The sequence below is a fragment of the Leucopleurus acutus genome, assembly GCF_964270905.1.
Source record: "Leucopleurus acutus genome assembly, chromosome: 18".
NCBI classification, from domain to species: domain Eukaryota; kingdom Metazoa; phylum Chordata; class Mammalia; order Artiodactyla; family Delphinidae; genus Leucopleurus; species Leucopleurus acutus.
Window position 1 is genome coordinate 9,403,386 of NC_139160.1, and position 16,173 is coordinate 9,419,558.

The following is a 16,173-nucleotide window of genomic DNA, read 5'->3' on the forward strand; positions in this document are numbered from 1 at the left end:
TGCTGCATCTTTCTCCTTTTTTTTTTTTTAAGATGCACTGTGTTGTTAGGCAGCAGTGATGTGATTAATATGTGCATAAAAATTAAGAAGTCAGGTAATTTGAAGAGAAGGGGAGTCAGAAATAAAACCATGTGTGCTTTTATTCTAAGTATCCTCCAGGTCCCAGCTTCTCAAGGTGTGGTCTTCGGGCTGGCAGGCTGGGCATCCCCGAAACTGGTTCAAAATGCAGAAGCTCAGGTCCACCTCAGACTGCCTGAATCAGAGGCTTATTGTAACAATATCTGCGGGTAATCCGTGTGCTGCTAAGGCTGGAAAAGGCCTGCTCTAGGTGGCACGACACCATTCATCCTTGTGTGCCTGTCATATTTCCTGAAAACATATGATCCCATCTCTGGAGTAGGATGAGCATTAAGGTAAGTTAAAATTCACTAATGATCTTGTCTGTGCATACTAAAGTAATCTGGCATATGTGGTTACAATTAAGATGTATGGAAGAAGTGAATTTGTTTTGCTCACAGGGCGTTGCCCAAATGGAAAATTATGGGTTTGCTGCCACCTTTTTCAGTAGGCAAGGAAACAAAAAATCCCTAGATCACAATTCAAACAGTATGATTTTACTGGTACCATACATAACTCATATATAGCATTTTTATTTCTCTCAATAAAAGAATTGCACATTGCTGATAAAAGAAAACATTATATAAATGCATACAATATAAAAAGAAAGGAAAACACTCTTAATTTTTTTTTCTCCAGCATGAATTGCTAAGTTATGATACCAATCTCTCCCTGAAACCAAACACAATAAATTATCTTTCTCTCTAGCATTGTTGAATTACAATAAAAAACCAACTTAAATCCATTAGCAATTGGTTAAGGATAGTCCATTTGCTTAGTCTATACAATAATAAATAAGGTTGGGTCAAATGCATAGGTAGCTTGACTGACTAATGAAGAAACATGGAATTTAACAGCCCTGTTTATATTTTCTAAAACTAATTGAAGAACACAGTTTTGGTCTTAACATTAGTTTAAAAACCCTGTCTTTCAGATTGCAAAACTTTAATGAATTCTATCTTAAGAGCATCATATGTAGCAATAGTAGAATTCCCTGAAGCTGAAATGGTCCAGGACTCTTGAATGACCATCATCTCCCTTAATCTGGTGTCCAGAGTTAAATTCAGTGCAATACATTGGTAAGAAAATGCCAATTAACTGTGGACAAATAGGCCACTGGTCAACTAGAATGACATTTAAGAACATTATGAAATGTAAGTATGAAAACTCAACAGAACACAGAGGCTCCCTTTGGCTGTGAATCTGCAAAAGCTATTATACTCAGCTCTAATCAGCAGGGAAATACAGGCTCTCTTTCAGTCACTGGGCTGACTCCAGTGGTCCATAGGCGTCTTACATGTCACTGAAAGCTGTATCTGCTGGCCCCATGGCAAGCGGTAATCTAGCCTTAAATGCGGGAACGACTCCTCACCCACTTCTTTGCTTTAAAGAGGACTAAATATTATTTTCTTTGCTTTATCCAACAGCCCACTCTCCGTGTTTGAATAACACAAACAAGCTGACAACATGTAAGAACCATTTAATGTGTTTTCCTTTGGTTGGCTAATCTTTGGTAAGACATCAGGGCAGACGACATATTTTCACACTTCGGTGTCAGCAGCAGATTCTGCTCAGCTTACAGGACGGCGGGGAGACAGCGCCCAGAACAACTTGGAAAGAACCAGGTGAGGAAGGGACTCACCGAATCAGACTTGTTCCTTTTCAAAATATGCAATTATATATAAAATTGATATTTTACATATATACAGTAAAGATAGAGATATACACACATATGTACATATGCTATACATACATTTATTTACAGTTAAGAATACGCTTCTTAGAAGCCTTTAAATAGCAAATTAGGCAATGCACAATGAATAATCCATTTAATTTTAAGTAACATAGATAAATGTTCTGATTTTTAAAAATATTATATTAGTAGGGATGTAGCCGTCTCCAGGAAGGCTAGGAAAGTTCTCAGAAATTCTTGCATCTTCAACATTCCGACTTCTCAGTGCTTCCATTTTTAAGCATTGTCAATCGCTCTCTCTCTCTCCCTTGCTTTCTCACGCGCACACTCTCTCCCACAAGTGTTTGCTTTCACTTCCTCTTCCCTGAGTTTGATGTCACACTGGGGAAAACTCAGATTTTAGTTTCTGGACCTTCAGCAATGAGGGGCTGAAAAGAGTTTCTAATCCTGGCAACTTCCGCCGCACACAGATGTCCAAAGCCTTTATTGTACCATTCTGGGGAGTGACCTCTGCGGGGACAAAAATCAGAAAGGAAGTGGGAAAGTCTTTTTCCAAATCACAACAGTTTGTCATGGTCGACAGGGCTGTGCTTGTGCCCTGAATGTCAGTCCACCTGCATTACACTCGGGGCTGCTGCTCTGAGGTTCTGAGAACCTCGTTCTGTCAACAGGGCCTTGAAAATGCCTTTTTGGCCAAGTATTTGGTCTATCTTTACAGTATTCACCAGGTGCTTTAAAATGATAGCGTCTCCTCAGGGGTGATTCAGACTTCATTCTAGAATTTACTGAGAAAACCCAGCTTATATCCACCCAGAACAAGAACTCAGCATCATGAATGCCTTGAAGGGGTTGGATTTAAGTTAGTTCCCTCTCAAAGGAGGGCAACTGGAGGGAGCCGCAAAAGGGATAGGCTGAAAAGAAACACAAGAGGACTCGTATTTACTGAGCACCTACTACATCCCGGGCTCTAGTGTTGGTGTTTGCCCCGTGCCCAAAGCACAGAAGTGTAAGTGGGGCAAAACGGAAAATAAAGATGAGCAGAGGACTTTCTCCTGAAAGTCAGAATTTTAGCAAGGGCGGAAAGAGGAAAAGCGAGGGGAAGGCACACATAATCTTCTAGAAAGCATGTTAATGGCAAGAGGAATAAAAGGACAGTGAAATAAGGGACCAGATGAGAAACAGGGCCCCAGCGGATGTGCGGCAAGCCTGCGCCCGCCGCCCCCAGGAGCCCGCTCACCTCAGGTCCACCCTGCAGATGTGGGTCAGCCTCGACTTGCCTGACCCACACGGCTCCATTAAGTACTGAGAGTCCATCACCACAGCCCGCACACCACCCATGAGCTGGGCTTCCTCGTGGTCCACGGAGAGGGACACCAGGGTGCACATTCCTTTGGGCAAATCAGTCTTCCAGGTCCTGCAGCAAAACAAACCCGCACGTCGGAATTAGGGCTGAGAGAGAAAGAAAACCCGGAGCACAGCGCTGAGGCTCACACTTATATTTTCTTGCTCAAATTCCAAGCCCAGTTACTTGGACTAAGCTAATGGTTTCCATAAGTGCGTGTGAACTTTATGCCGTGCAGTTGAAAGCAAGGGTCTCAGCCCTCTGACCCAGAGGTCAGAAACGGTCTTGCAGCTTTCAGAGCTGCTTTCGGAATCCCAAACTGAGGCTGCAGAGGCTCCTGCACAACACTGAAGGGCTGGTCTCACCGTTTGGGAATTAGGACTCGCCCATTCAAGTCTTTCAGCAAACATCTATTCGGTGTGCCAAGCTCTGAGAAGCCACTGAAGACATAAAGGTCTACAGCCCAGGAGGAGAAACAGACCTACCAAGAGAACCCTAAAGCACCACGGAAAGTGCAGTGATATGGCTGTGCAAAGAGCGCTGAGATCACGTACAGGGGATGGCTTCCTGGAGGAGGCGGTGCTCAACTCAAGTCTGAAAGGATGCTTAGCTTGAAGAAAACTAGGTACATGGCAGACTACTAATTGCCTTCAAGTCCCTAAGTGGCTCTTGAGCGGGAGAAGAAATAAATACAGTTGATTTGCCTCCAGAAAGCAGAGATATGAAGGTATGTTTTAATTCAGTGCAGACAAGAGCCGTCTCACAATGTGTACTCTTCAAAAATGGAATGGGCTATGTGAGGGGTAGTGAGTTCACTGTTACTGGAGCTATTCAAACATGGGGGGGTGTACCACTTGGGAAAAGGTTGTAGATGGAAGTCAGGAATCATGAGAGCATCTCTGTAGCAACCATTTCTACCGTAGGATGTAGGTTTTATTATTATAATCTTAGTTATTTATGTTACAAATCCTATCCCCTTGCTTACTTATCTCATCTCTAACTTCATCCTGGCCTACCTCACCAGAAAGAGGAACTATAACCTAGAATTAGGGAATAAGCAAGCCCTACACAAATGCTTAGCAACTTCTCCATGGGTGTGACCATTCTCTTTTCATGCATAAGGCTGATGAATAACAAAGACTGAAAGTTGTACAGATTTGTGGGGATAAAATGGAAGAAGCTTCAGTGAGTATCACTGGAAGCTCCTGAGGAGCTAGAGAAAGGGATAAAGTAAGACATGAACATGGTAATCCCAAGAGGAGACCAGCCTCATGCGTGCTAGCCTAGACAGGGAGACGCTCTGAAAACAGGAAGCGCCTCAGCCCTGGACTCCTCTTCCATACCTGTCACTTTCTACCTCTTGTATCATAATCACAAGGAATTCCTGCTGCAGGAGACACATCAGGTTCCTTATTAATCCTCTTGGGTGCCGAGTTCTTCTCCCTCAGCCTCATGGTTCACCCACCTTCTTCTTCAAGTCTTGGATCAACTATCAACACAGTGAGACTCTGTTCTGACCACTATATTTGAAATTCCACCCCTTCCTATCCCCCTAAGATAAGTAATCCTATCCCCCCTGCTTATTATTTATTGACTCTATTCCTATCCCCCTTGCTTATTATTTATTGACTCTATCTCCCTAATAAAATATAAATCCCAAGAGAGCAGGGCTGTGGTCTGTTGTGCTCCCTGCAGTATCTCCGGAGCCTCCAACAGTGCCTGGCACGAGGCAGTGATGGAATGATACATGAGAAGTAGCAGGCGGGTGGCACTGCAGGATGAGTGGAAGGAGGGCGGTTCCATGCACGGACTCCGGCCCTCAGCCTCCTGTAAGGGAGCGAAGACTATGGCATGGCTCAATCCCCCCTGTGGCTGCCATCCTAGAACGATTTGATTTTCTGCTTGCAAGAGTGAAGGCGTAAAGTTTAACTTCCACGAGGTGAGTCTCAATAACTGCAGTAATACGCCACCCTTACAACGGCCCACATTCTCCACCAGGGTCCCAAGGTTGCTAAGATAAACACATATACTTAGGGAAAAAATGACCCTTAAAATTCAAGGTCCTAAGGACCAATTCCAAAGGCATAAATAGCCCATGTGAAAAATAACCTTTAGTTTGCCATAGAGACTAGTTTAATAAAGAAACTATTTAAATTACACATTTGGGAATTTCACTAGTGATTCTTTTTATACTGCTAATATATGAGAAGAGACAGTATTCACCATCAGTTATCAATAAAAAAAGGATGTATTGATTTAATTATATTTTATGTGGGTTTGTTAGAATCCTCAGTCCCTCTTCTTTCTGATTCAGTACTGACTCGCCAGCCCATGTACACAGCTCTGCTGTGCAACTTCCTATTGCTGGTTGAGCATCCCCCTCCAAACCCAGAGAGCAGGGGTCCGGAACTCAACCCAAAAATCCATTAGAGGTAATATTTCGACAGTAGACACCAGCCTCGCAAGCCCTGTCAGGCCCTGAAACCTTTCTGGACATCCAAGTGTCTCAGCACAGTTGGACCTTCAGGGCTCTGTCAAGGTTTCCATGCCTGGTAATGAGTTATGAGCAGCTGAAGTTATACAGAGGAATTTTGAAGTTTCACACACTCCAGATTGAGAGTCACACCACTGAAGACTTGCTTTCCCAGGGGGAGAAAGGCAAAATCAGGAGAAAAAGCCAGCCAGGTTCAATCTGCATAATTTAGCAGAAAGTACAACTGGACAAACAGCAGTTATTTTTGGGGACTCTGTTCTGAGGAAATGAACAATATTTATGGCTTAATAAACTGTATGCTCCGTAATGAAAGGGGCCATAAGAGAACCCAGCAGAGCTGTGAACTGGGTGAAAGAAGCAGGAAGTCGGGCATAAACACAGCAAAGTCAGTTTTCACTGAGAGAAATGAGGGCCGGCTGAGTGTTGCCAGTGGAGGGTGAACTTAGGTGGGAGACCTCTGAAATGCTTAAATCTGCAGCTCTTACCTGGCTTTTGGAGCAGAGCATCTTAAACCCCGGAGGCAGGCTTACCTGAGAACCAGGAAGTCTCTGGAAGGGTGAGGCGCCATGCTGTTCTGCACGTACTGATAGATTTCTGTTTGCTTGTCCAGGGTTTCCACCACCTTCCACTGCACGAAATCCTCATCCCACAGGTGACGCTCCCTCAGCACGCGATTCAAAACCACCGAGGGGGGCGCTTCCACCTCCACAGAAGCCTTCCACAGCTTCAGCGGATGCCCGTCTCCCACCTTGGGAAAGATACCAGCACACGCTGAAGAGGTTGCTGGTTCCAACACAACCTACCATCCTTCACTGGGTGTTCAAAAAACATCACTGAGTATGTAACTTGAAAGAGTGACTCTGAATACCTCAGGTTTAGAATTTTTAAATGTTTATCCTTAAGCTGAAAAAAGAATACTGATAATAAAAACGATAACCACCAACACACAGTGCTCCCTGTGTACCAGTCATTGTTCTGATTTTAAAACAGCCCTCCTCTGACAGTGGTCCTACTATTATGTCCATTATGCAAATAAGAAAAGGGAGGCACAGAGAGGCGAGTGACTCGCCCAACGTCACACAGCTACGGGACATAGCCAGGCCTGGGCTCCAGCAGTCTGGCTCCACAGTCTGCAGTCTGATTATGTGCAAACAGACTCTAGAGTGGGTGGTTGACTGATTCCTGTGTGGTGAAGCCCTGGGAACAGAGTAGCCATTTTAAAAGCAAAACAGGGTTTCCCGGGTGGCGCAGTGGTTGAGAGTCCGCCTGCAGATGCAGGGGACGCGGGTTCGTGCCCCGATCCGGGAGGATCCCGCATGCCGCAGAGCGGCTGGGCCCGTGGGCCATGGCCGCTGGGCCTGTGCATCCGGAGCCTGTGCTCCGCAATGGGAGAGGCCACAACAGTGAGAGGCCCGCGTATCGCAAAAAAAAAAAAAAAGCAAAACAAATCCCCGGTTGTAAGACTTGGCTCTTTGGGGGTAATTTTTTCCAAGACCTGAGATTACCTTTTTGAAAGCAAGATCTGTGTTGTCTGTGTTGGAACACGTGACCCATCCTTTGAACTTTTCCTTGGCTTCCTTCTGGAGGCCCTGGATGAGATGCTCCAGGTACGTGTGGAAAGTGGCCCCGCTCTCCTCCAGCTGGGCCCCCAGGTCTTCCAGAGTTGGGGGATGGATCTCAGCCTCCATATATGAGTTATGAGACTGGGCCACCATCTCAAGCGGGACCTGAACCGACGGATGCACAGAAGAGCGACACACTGAGCTACAGAAATGCTGAGACTGACAGAAAACAAAGTAGCAAAGCCAAAGACCACGGTACGGGCAAAGGGCTGAGTGCCGTGGGGCAAGAGATGTTTGTCTAAGATCAGTGAAGGGGGCGGGGGCGGGCTTCCTCAAGTCAGGAAACCCAAATCTGTTTGAGGCTATATTTATTATTCAAAACACCGCCATGACTTCCCATTCATTCTTTCCATTTTCCTTTGATTTTACTTATTATACATTTTTATTCAATTTGGCAAAACTTGGGCTCAGGAAACTTAAAGTGCACAGACTTAAGGGGAATGTCAAGCATGACTTAGAGGTGGCTTTACCTTTGTGGCACACTTTTCCCTTTTGCAAATGACAACTTTGCCCCAACAAGTATGCCGGAAGTCTAGTTCACTTAATCCTTTAGCGTATCTGTGGCTGTATTCATAAGCTGTTACTGCTCCTGAGTTCACAGCGATTGTTCAGTATCTCACACACACACACACACACACACACACACACACACACACACACTCTGAATCTAATCAAGTCCCGAGCGATTGTTCAGTATCTCACACACACACACACACACACACACACACACACACACACACACACACACACACACACACACACACACACACACACACACACACACACACACACACACACACACACACACACACACTGAATCTAATCAAGTCCCGAGGTTACATCAAATATACCGTACTTCGCTGGCTGGCCTGGGACCTGGCACCTGAAGTTGATGCAACTGTTCATAAAATCCATCATCATGGTAAACCCAAGTGTCTTTAACTGTCAAAGCCTCAACTATTCAATATATAAGCTCACTCCTCACATTTCTAGGAGGCAAAGACCAGACCTATCGAGTGTACCATTGTCATAAAATCAGGAAAAAACAGAAATAAGCCATAAATGCAGCAACCATTCCAAGCGTCTTATCGAGTTCCAAGAGCTATAAGGAAGGCAGTTGGAGCCTTTCACTTACCTCAAAAAGTCTGTCGCATTCCATGATCATGTGGGCCAGCCCCTGAGCTGCGGCCAGATTCTCACTGAGGTCCTTTTGATCTGGCTTCCCGGAGGCATATTTCTTCTGGATGACTCTGTAATTGAGGGGGAGAGTCTTCAGTGGATCCCAAACCCAAGAGCTTTTCACAGTACACAAGCTCATCCCTTTGTCATGTCTTCATGCCTAGATGTCACCCAGATCCCATACTTTCTCATTTCCAAATAGAAACAGTGACTACACATCTTAGATATCCTGAGTCAGGCTAAGAGTTCGACAGTTCATAATGGAAAACCTTGGAATAATACACGGGCAGGAATAACTGTTGGGGGAGAAATTGATCTGTTTTTCCCAAGTTTGAAACTACTTCACTGCAAGCTGCCCGTGCTTGGGCCTTAAATCTAGCCTTTTAAAATTGAAGATTGTAAAATACTACTGTGTCCTTTTTCCCTCCTTCCCACTAACACACGCAAAACAAAACAAAACTCCAGGCTTTCGGGATCACAAAGGACACTGTGCTACTTTGACAATTCCCTGACGCTGAGCCACAGGAATTATGTTCCTCCAAACATTTTCTGATTATGAATGAAGTGCTGACAAATCCGCAACTTGCAATACAGCGGGAGTTTTTTAAGTAGCCGTGGGGAATACCTGGTTTAGGATTAGCGTTCTTGCTGAGGAAAACCCACCTGGGGGAGCTTTCCTTCTTCAGTAAATTCAGATGGAAGAGGGAGGGGGCCAGACACACAGCCAGGTTCATGGGCGTCATCTGATTCTCCTCCACCGCATGGACCACGTCGTTGAGGAAGCACAGCAGCGTCTGCAACACCTCCCTGCTCTCGTCGGCCAGCAGCAGGACGGCCGCCTGCACTGCCTGCAGCTGCTGCTCTTTGGGGACGTCTGCAGAAAAAGCGGTGCCGGGAGTTAGAGGAACAGCCGCGGAAGGAGCCAGGGGGATGGGGAGCGAGCGCTACCTTCCTGCGAACACACTCGGGGTCACTGTCAGCATCAGCAGTGACATGACAACAGCTAAGGGCGTGGAGCTGCCCCAGGTGGTGAGAAGCTTGACGAGCTGCCGTCGGAACCCCACAGTCTCACTCCAGAACCCATAGTCTTCACAACGAGGCTGGACATGCAAAGGAACACCCTGCGCTGGCTTTTCATACTCTTGGAGCAATCCGCCTCCTCACCTACCTGTTTCAAACCTCTTGTCCACCCTCCCTCCCACCCCACCTCCAGCTCGCGAAGCATCCCCCAGGACGCCCAGGGCTTGGGGAAGAGGAACCAGGCCCCCCCTTCTCGGGCCCATTCCCCGTCTGGGCGGTGATAGGAGTGATGGGCACTGGTCAGCAGGCTTGAAAGGGAATCGGCCTGAACAGTATGAGGTAACGAAAAGGTATAGAAAAATGGGTGCTCCGTGCTGCATTCTGCTGCCCCCTGGCTGTGTTTGTTAATGATCTGTGAGGCCTGACTCGCCACCCTTATTCCTCTCTCTCTGAAAGACACTGTCAGGAGCTCCCGTGGGCTAACAACGGTTGTCTTTCCTACAATACCAGGTTCTAGAGCGGGTCTCTGCAGCAGGTGTCTGTGCTCCAAAGAGGGGTGGGAAGAAACTGTTGGGATTTCCACTGGTGTTTGTTTTCTCTAATGCTTTGAAAATACTGATGGGATGTGTCTTGTGATAGGCACAGTATATTATAGTATATCACGATATATTTATATTATTGAAAATACGTAAGTATACATGCTCAGATAGCTCCTACTGGCAGGGGTGCCTGATAAAAAAAATGTGGAGCCTGCTGCTCGGGGGGTGGGGGTGGGGGGGGGCTGTGGCGTGCCTTCTGCCCAGGTCCTGCCCCTCTCCATCATCGGCCCTCCCAGGGCGGGGCACACTGCGGGCCCCAGTCACCTGGCAAATGCGAGTCTCTGGAAGAGCCTGACCATGGGTTGGACATTCTGGAACCCACCCCCACCCCCACCACGTCCACTGTGAACTGGCACAAGACAGACCTGGGTTTGATAGAGGAGAGCCATTCTGTTCACATTATACAGAAACCTTTTTCCTTTTTCTTGCTTGTGCTGAAGCAGAAGCAGATACTCCTAATGACCTCAGGCTTGTCACTGAAGTGTTATAAATTCAGCTGGAGCCCTTGAACTGCCTTTAAATAAGCTGCTTTAGGTAAGATGTCCAGTGCATGCATTGTTTAGCTTTAGGTTGCCAACCTTCTCTTCTGTGCCAAAATTTTTGAAGAGTCATCTGTCGTGGCTACAGGTTGTCCCAGCTTCCTTCTACTCACTCGTTTCTTTATCCCTCAGAAACTATCTTCTGTCATTATTTTCTACTAAAGGTGCCTGCAAAGGTCAACTATCAATCCCTAAATTCAGCATTCATATCGGATCCTAGCCTCTTTGACCTTTTTTGTGGCACAGGCACTCCTGTGGTTCCTGCCTCTTTCCTGGCTCTCAGAAGACTGTTCTAGATCTGGATTTCTAGGTGCTGATAACTGGCGTCCACACAGATGGCCAGCAGCACTTCAGACTGCACGTCCAGGCTCCTCCCTGCCCCCAGATCAGCTCCCCTCCCCCTTTTCCTTTCTGAATGCTCTTTAAAACTACAGGGTCGTCTTTGATCCCTGCCTCCTTCTCTCTCCTGTAGACCGTGGACCTCACATGTGTTCATTATCCATCCAACACTCTAATCATCTGATGAAAGTCCAAGAAGTAACAGAGCTACAGTTGGACCTGCTCTGGAGAACAGAGGAGGAACTGTCCCTCTCTTCTCCACAGCCCTTTGGAAACTTTGACTCCAAAGTCTATCCCTAGAACATCTTTATTTCTAGTCTTGCTGCTGGAGGTCCCCACAGGTAACCCAGAGCCTCAATTAATGTGCTGGCTCCCTAACCCTCCATTCTCGTCCTGTCCAGTACCTCTCGTTCACCACTTCCAGATTCATGGGTCAAATAAGCAGTTCCAATGGACATGCACCCTGTGGCACAAGCCTGGCTGCCTGTGAAATACCTACTCTCTCCTTCTTTCTCTGTAAGAAAACCCACATTCTGTTCAGGACTGGGCTGTAATGTGCTCAGGGAAGTTGGGCCCCTCCCTCAAAATCACGGGATAACCATGTTGGCCTAGACCAAAAATGGTAATGCCATTCCTCTTCCCAGTGATTGATTTAGGGGAGAAAAGTGTAAAATTTCTGGTCTATGGGACCAAGATAAATGCTAGGTAGGCATTTCTGTAAATTTATCTCCCTGATAAAAAGAGACACATGGGGCTTCCCTGGTGGCGCAGTGGCTGGGAGTCCGCCTGCTGATGCAGGGGACACGGGTTCGTGCCCCGGTCCGGGAGGATCCCACATGCCGCGGAGCGGCTGCGCCCGTGAGCCATGGCCGCTGAGCCTGCGTGTCCGGAGCCTGTGCTCCACAACGGGAGAGACCACAACAGTAAGAGGCCCGCGTACCGCCAAAAAAAAAAGAGACATATGCCCAAGGAGAACCCTTCTGCCTGCCTCTTGCCTTTGGATGTGATTTTGGGAAGACATGATAAAGATGAGTGGTGGCCGTCATATTGTGACCTTAAGGGGATGACAAGAGACGCTGACCTCAGCCATGGTGTCACTGAATTAACCAACTCTGGAATTATTAAAGTCCAGATTTCTTGTCGTGTGCGATTATATAATGTCTTTATTATTTAAACCACTGTTTGTTGGATTTTGGGTTCTGTGTTTACAGCTGAGAGCACCGTAACTGGTAGCTCCCTCAACACCACCCAAGGGGTCCCCGCAGTGATTAATGAATCAAATATGAACTCTTTGCTCTAATATTCAGTGCCCTTCCTGGGTACAGTCCCAGTCTAATTTTTGGAGTCATTTGATGCTGCACTGGACAGTTACCCTTCCTTGCCAGCCAGACAGAAATCCTGTAATCTCCTGACACATGAGCTATTTACTTCACTCAGCATGTGTTCCTCACGTGTCTCAACCTTCAGTTGTCACTTCTCTACCAAGTCCTTGTTCTTCATCTCAACCCCCTTGGGTGCTCTTTGTAACCTTATCATGGGATTTCTCCAGTCTTGCTGTTTTGCAGTTATTTATGTACATGTCTTGTCTCCCTCAACTGTAAGATGCTTAAGAGCAGAGTTAAGTCTTACCCATCCATATGCTCTGCAGTGCTCAGCATAGTGCCCTGAACATAAGCAGAACTCAGTAAATGTTTGCTCAGCTAAAATAAGCCCTGCTTTGACCTGTTTTATTTTGCTTGTGAGTCTCACAAAGGGCTAAAAGCATTTATCTCTTGGAAATAATGTGACTTTAACCTTAGACTAGTGTCAACCATAACCTGAGAACTGATTAAATGTAAAGACTCATGTATGCTACATCCAAACCGTAAGGGAGGTTTAACTGAAAAATGCAGCTCAACCTCTTACAGCAGAGACATCATGAATTCCCTGTATTTAGCCTCCAGCAGCATGTATCACTAGTTTAACTTAACCTATTCACTCTGACAAAATAATATTTATTTAGTGGGTCACCACTTTATCCTGTTTTTACAAGTGGTACTTGTTATAATCCTTTTCGAATTTCCAATATTATAAACTCCTGAAACACATTTAGTACAGAATTCTCAACAGCAAGAATCTTTTTCGAGTTGGATCAATTCCATGTCAAGGTCCACTTCATGTATATGTTGCTAAAAACTCAAAAGTCCACAGGCCAAGTGTTTTTTTCCTAAAGAATTGAGGCTTGGACCATTAAATACTTACAGTTAACTGTTGAACAACACGGTTTGACCTGTATGGGTTCATTTAACAGGCAATTTTTTTTTTTTTTTCAATAAATACACAGTCGGCTCTCCCTATACTTGGGTCCTGAATTTGCAGACTCAATGAACTGTGAATCCTGTACTATGTTTATGATCGTGGTTGTCTGAATCCTCGGATGCCCAACTGAGGATACAGAAAACCGACTATGGGACTTTAGCATCCTCGGTGGGTCCCGGAAGGAATCCCACAAGGATACTGAGGGACAACTGTATAACCATAACAGTGCAGCTAGAAAAGAGCCACGTGTTCATTTCTAATACCATCCCCTACTTTGCAACTATCTTTAGCAGGATATGTTGTTAAATCAATACTTGCTTTTCTCAATGATTAATTATAGGGGTTTTGCTGAGAATTATCAACTTCACATCACTTAAAAAGTTCTAAGTGAAAATATAAATTAGTTGAATTAAGCTTAAGCCTTGATTTGGTTTGCTTACTTTTCAACAATTAAAATACATTGCATTAAAATACATTTCCTTTTATTTCTAGTCATTTTAACACATTTGGATTTCATATATCCCAAGGAAATGCTTTCTTTTTAAAAACACCTATATATAAAATAAATTCTATCGTTACCTTTTCATTTTAAATTTATTAAAAGTACATTGAAAGTTAGTTTTTATATCCTACATAAAACCCTATTGAGCAGGAAGATTTTGATGTCAAAAACGTATTTTCAAATGCATAAAATATAGCCTGGAGATTTCCATATTGAAGTGTGAACAAAGTTTACTTCCGGAGAGGAAGGTAGAATTGTAACTTTTATATACTTCTTCATGCATTACTTGTACAATTAAAATTCAATCTATAGAATTTTGTTTTTTAGGATGAGTGCACTTGAGAACACTGATCCACCTTGTTCCCACTTACACTGATAGATGTGGAGGAAGGTCTCGCTGAGCTTGTTGGTGAAAAGAGGCTCAGGAAGGTCCCGGAAGAACTGCTTCACCATATCCGCCACGTCGTAAGCAGATTGGTCGTCATAGCTGACGTTCTCAGGAAAGCTCTCGTTCATTTGACGTAAGGCATGGATTCGAGACTTCACGCCTGATTTTCGAAAAAGACCCACCTGAAACAAGCCACAGTGACGTGTTAGTGAGGCCGCCTTTACCCCAGACGTTTTCTTCCTACTGCAAGCACGCTGAGGGAGATGAGAAGGCAATAGGACCAGGACTCGATGACTTGGAATTGCATCCAAACTAGTATATTGTAAATTACTAACTTAGCTACTTCGGGCAGTAGCTGAACACTGACTTCCTCTCCCATGAAATGAAAATAAGAATAACAGCCCACCTTACAGGGCTCCTGAGAAAATATACGTGATTGTGCTTTGTGACTTGTCAAGTCTTACAACATGGTAGACGTTATTTTTTTATTCATTTATTTAACAAGTAATGATTAAATACCCCCTATATATCAGGCATACTTATATCTTCTAAGAGTCATTAGTGAGCAGGTCAGACAAAATTCCCTGCCTTCTGGTGTGTATACTTTAGTGGGGGTTTTGAGGAACTTCTGTCAATGGAAGGTTTGGTGGATCCCAGACAGGTAACCATATCCAATGCCCCTTTGAGGGAGAGGTTTATAGGGAATATGCTCATGAAACAAAATATCGTTCAGCACATATTTTGATTGACAGGTCTTATATGCTTTTCCTTCTTCAGAATCCTTGTAACATACGCTTCTCATATGATGCACTTACTACTCTACCTGGTTAGTTATTATGTGTAGAAGCTATGGCTGTAGTGAGAATGATTCCTAAGTGGCTTTTCTTCAGACTTCAAGACACTGTATTACGCCTTTTTCATCCTTAGGGCTTAGACTCCTCCTCTGCTTGATAAATGAATAGAGCAATAAGGCACCGTGGGGATAATGCCCCTAACAGGAACAAGCCAGGGGGAACAGAGCCCGATGAGGATGGAGGTTCCTGCAGTGGTTTCCGAGTTATGCTGTAGGCTCTCCCCAAGTGGACCTGCCGTCACCCCAGAAGAACTGAGCTTCTCTGGGAGCCCAGGCTTATGGTGAATTCGTATGTCTACTATTTTTAAATGCCTATAGGGCACTGAGTTTCTCAAAACTGGTTCTTCAACCCTCAGTCTCCACTCTTTTCACTCCCCAAGGGCTCACTGGTTGGCCCACTTCCACATTCCCAGTGGTCAGAGAGGTGGGCAGCGGCCTCGAGTCAGCGCTGCTCTCCCTCCTTATTCCTGGAGAGACGTGCCAGGTTGTCTCACTGGCTGCTCTGTGTGCCAGGCCGGCCTCGACCCAAGCTCAGGGGTCTGAAGAGAGCTCTCTTGGTTGCTGCTATAAACAGAGAGCAGCGCCAATTCTTTTAAACTGCGTAACAGCAAGGGAAGAATTCCAAGCAATTAGAGAATACTCAGGTTTTTGTATACGTCAGCTGAATGGATCGCAGGGGCAATTATACATCGCTACTTTTTGTGGCAATAAAGGCAGAATTCTTAGTAATACTTCTTGGCATTCCAAGGCTTACCACCCTAATTTCACAGAACAGGATATTAAGGCATAGTGTCACTTAAAATATTAATTGCTTTCTTTTTTATTCTTAAAGTTTGGAATGTCTAGAAAATGCAAAACATTGCCAAGAAGAATCTAAAGAGCATTTCTCTTCCTCTGGCAACTACTCCAAGTTTCATCAAAGGGCATGAGAAGAAAGCATGTCCTGTCAAAAGAAAAGTTCAAGATGTCAAATGAGTGATTATCGAAGTGAGATCCAGCCTTGATGTGTTTACATCTCAGCTCTTCGGATTCTGGAAGGAGGCCCGGGACTGTGCCTCAGGGCTGTGCTGCGCGGGAGTTCTCAGAAGCCAAGTGCCCCAGAGGTGAATTCCTCAGTGTGACTCACAGTTATCCTCCTGTGAGTTGGTATTATTCCATTTGAGAATTCCTGTTATTATTATGTTTTAA

General features: G+C 45.2%; 1 protein-coding gene across 6 annotated transcripts in view; it reads right to left on the minus strand.

The window, feature by feature from the left end:
* Positions 1 to 640: 640 nt before the first annotated feature.
* The window catches only part of STARD13 (StAR related lipid transfer domain containing 13), a gene marked incomplete at its 5' end in the record, with an annotated part of 222,351 nt that continues 206,818 nt past the window's right edge, over positions 641 to 16,173 (minus strand). For all 6 annotated transcript variants that reach the window (XM_082859468.1, XM_082859470.1, XM_082859467.1 and 3 more), the window contains 7 exons: positions 641 to 2,320; positions 3,048 to 3,224; positions 6,177 to 6,394; positions 7,152 to 7,373; positions 8,404 to 8,518; positions 9,111 to 9,321; positions 14,116 to 14,314. In XM_082859468.1, coding sequence (XP_082715594.1) covers positions 2,203 to 2,320; positions 3,048 to 3,224; positions 6,177 to 6,394; positions 7,152 to 7,373; positions 8,404 to 8,518; positions 9,111 to 9,321; positions 14,116 to 14,314 — 1,260 coding nt within the window. In that variant the 3' untranslated portion in view covers positions 641 to 2,202. The remainder of the gene's footprint in view (positions 2,321 to 3,047; positions 3,225 to 6,176; positions 6,395 to 7,151; positions 7,374 to 8,403; positions 8,519 to 9,110; positions 9,322 to 14,115; positions 14,315 to 16,173) is intronic.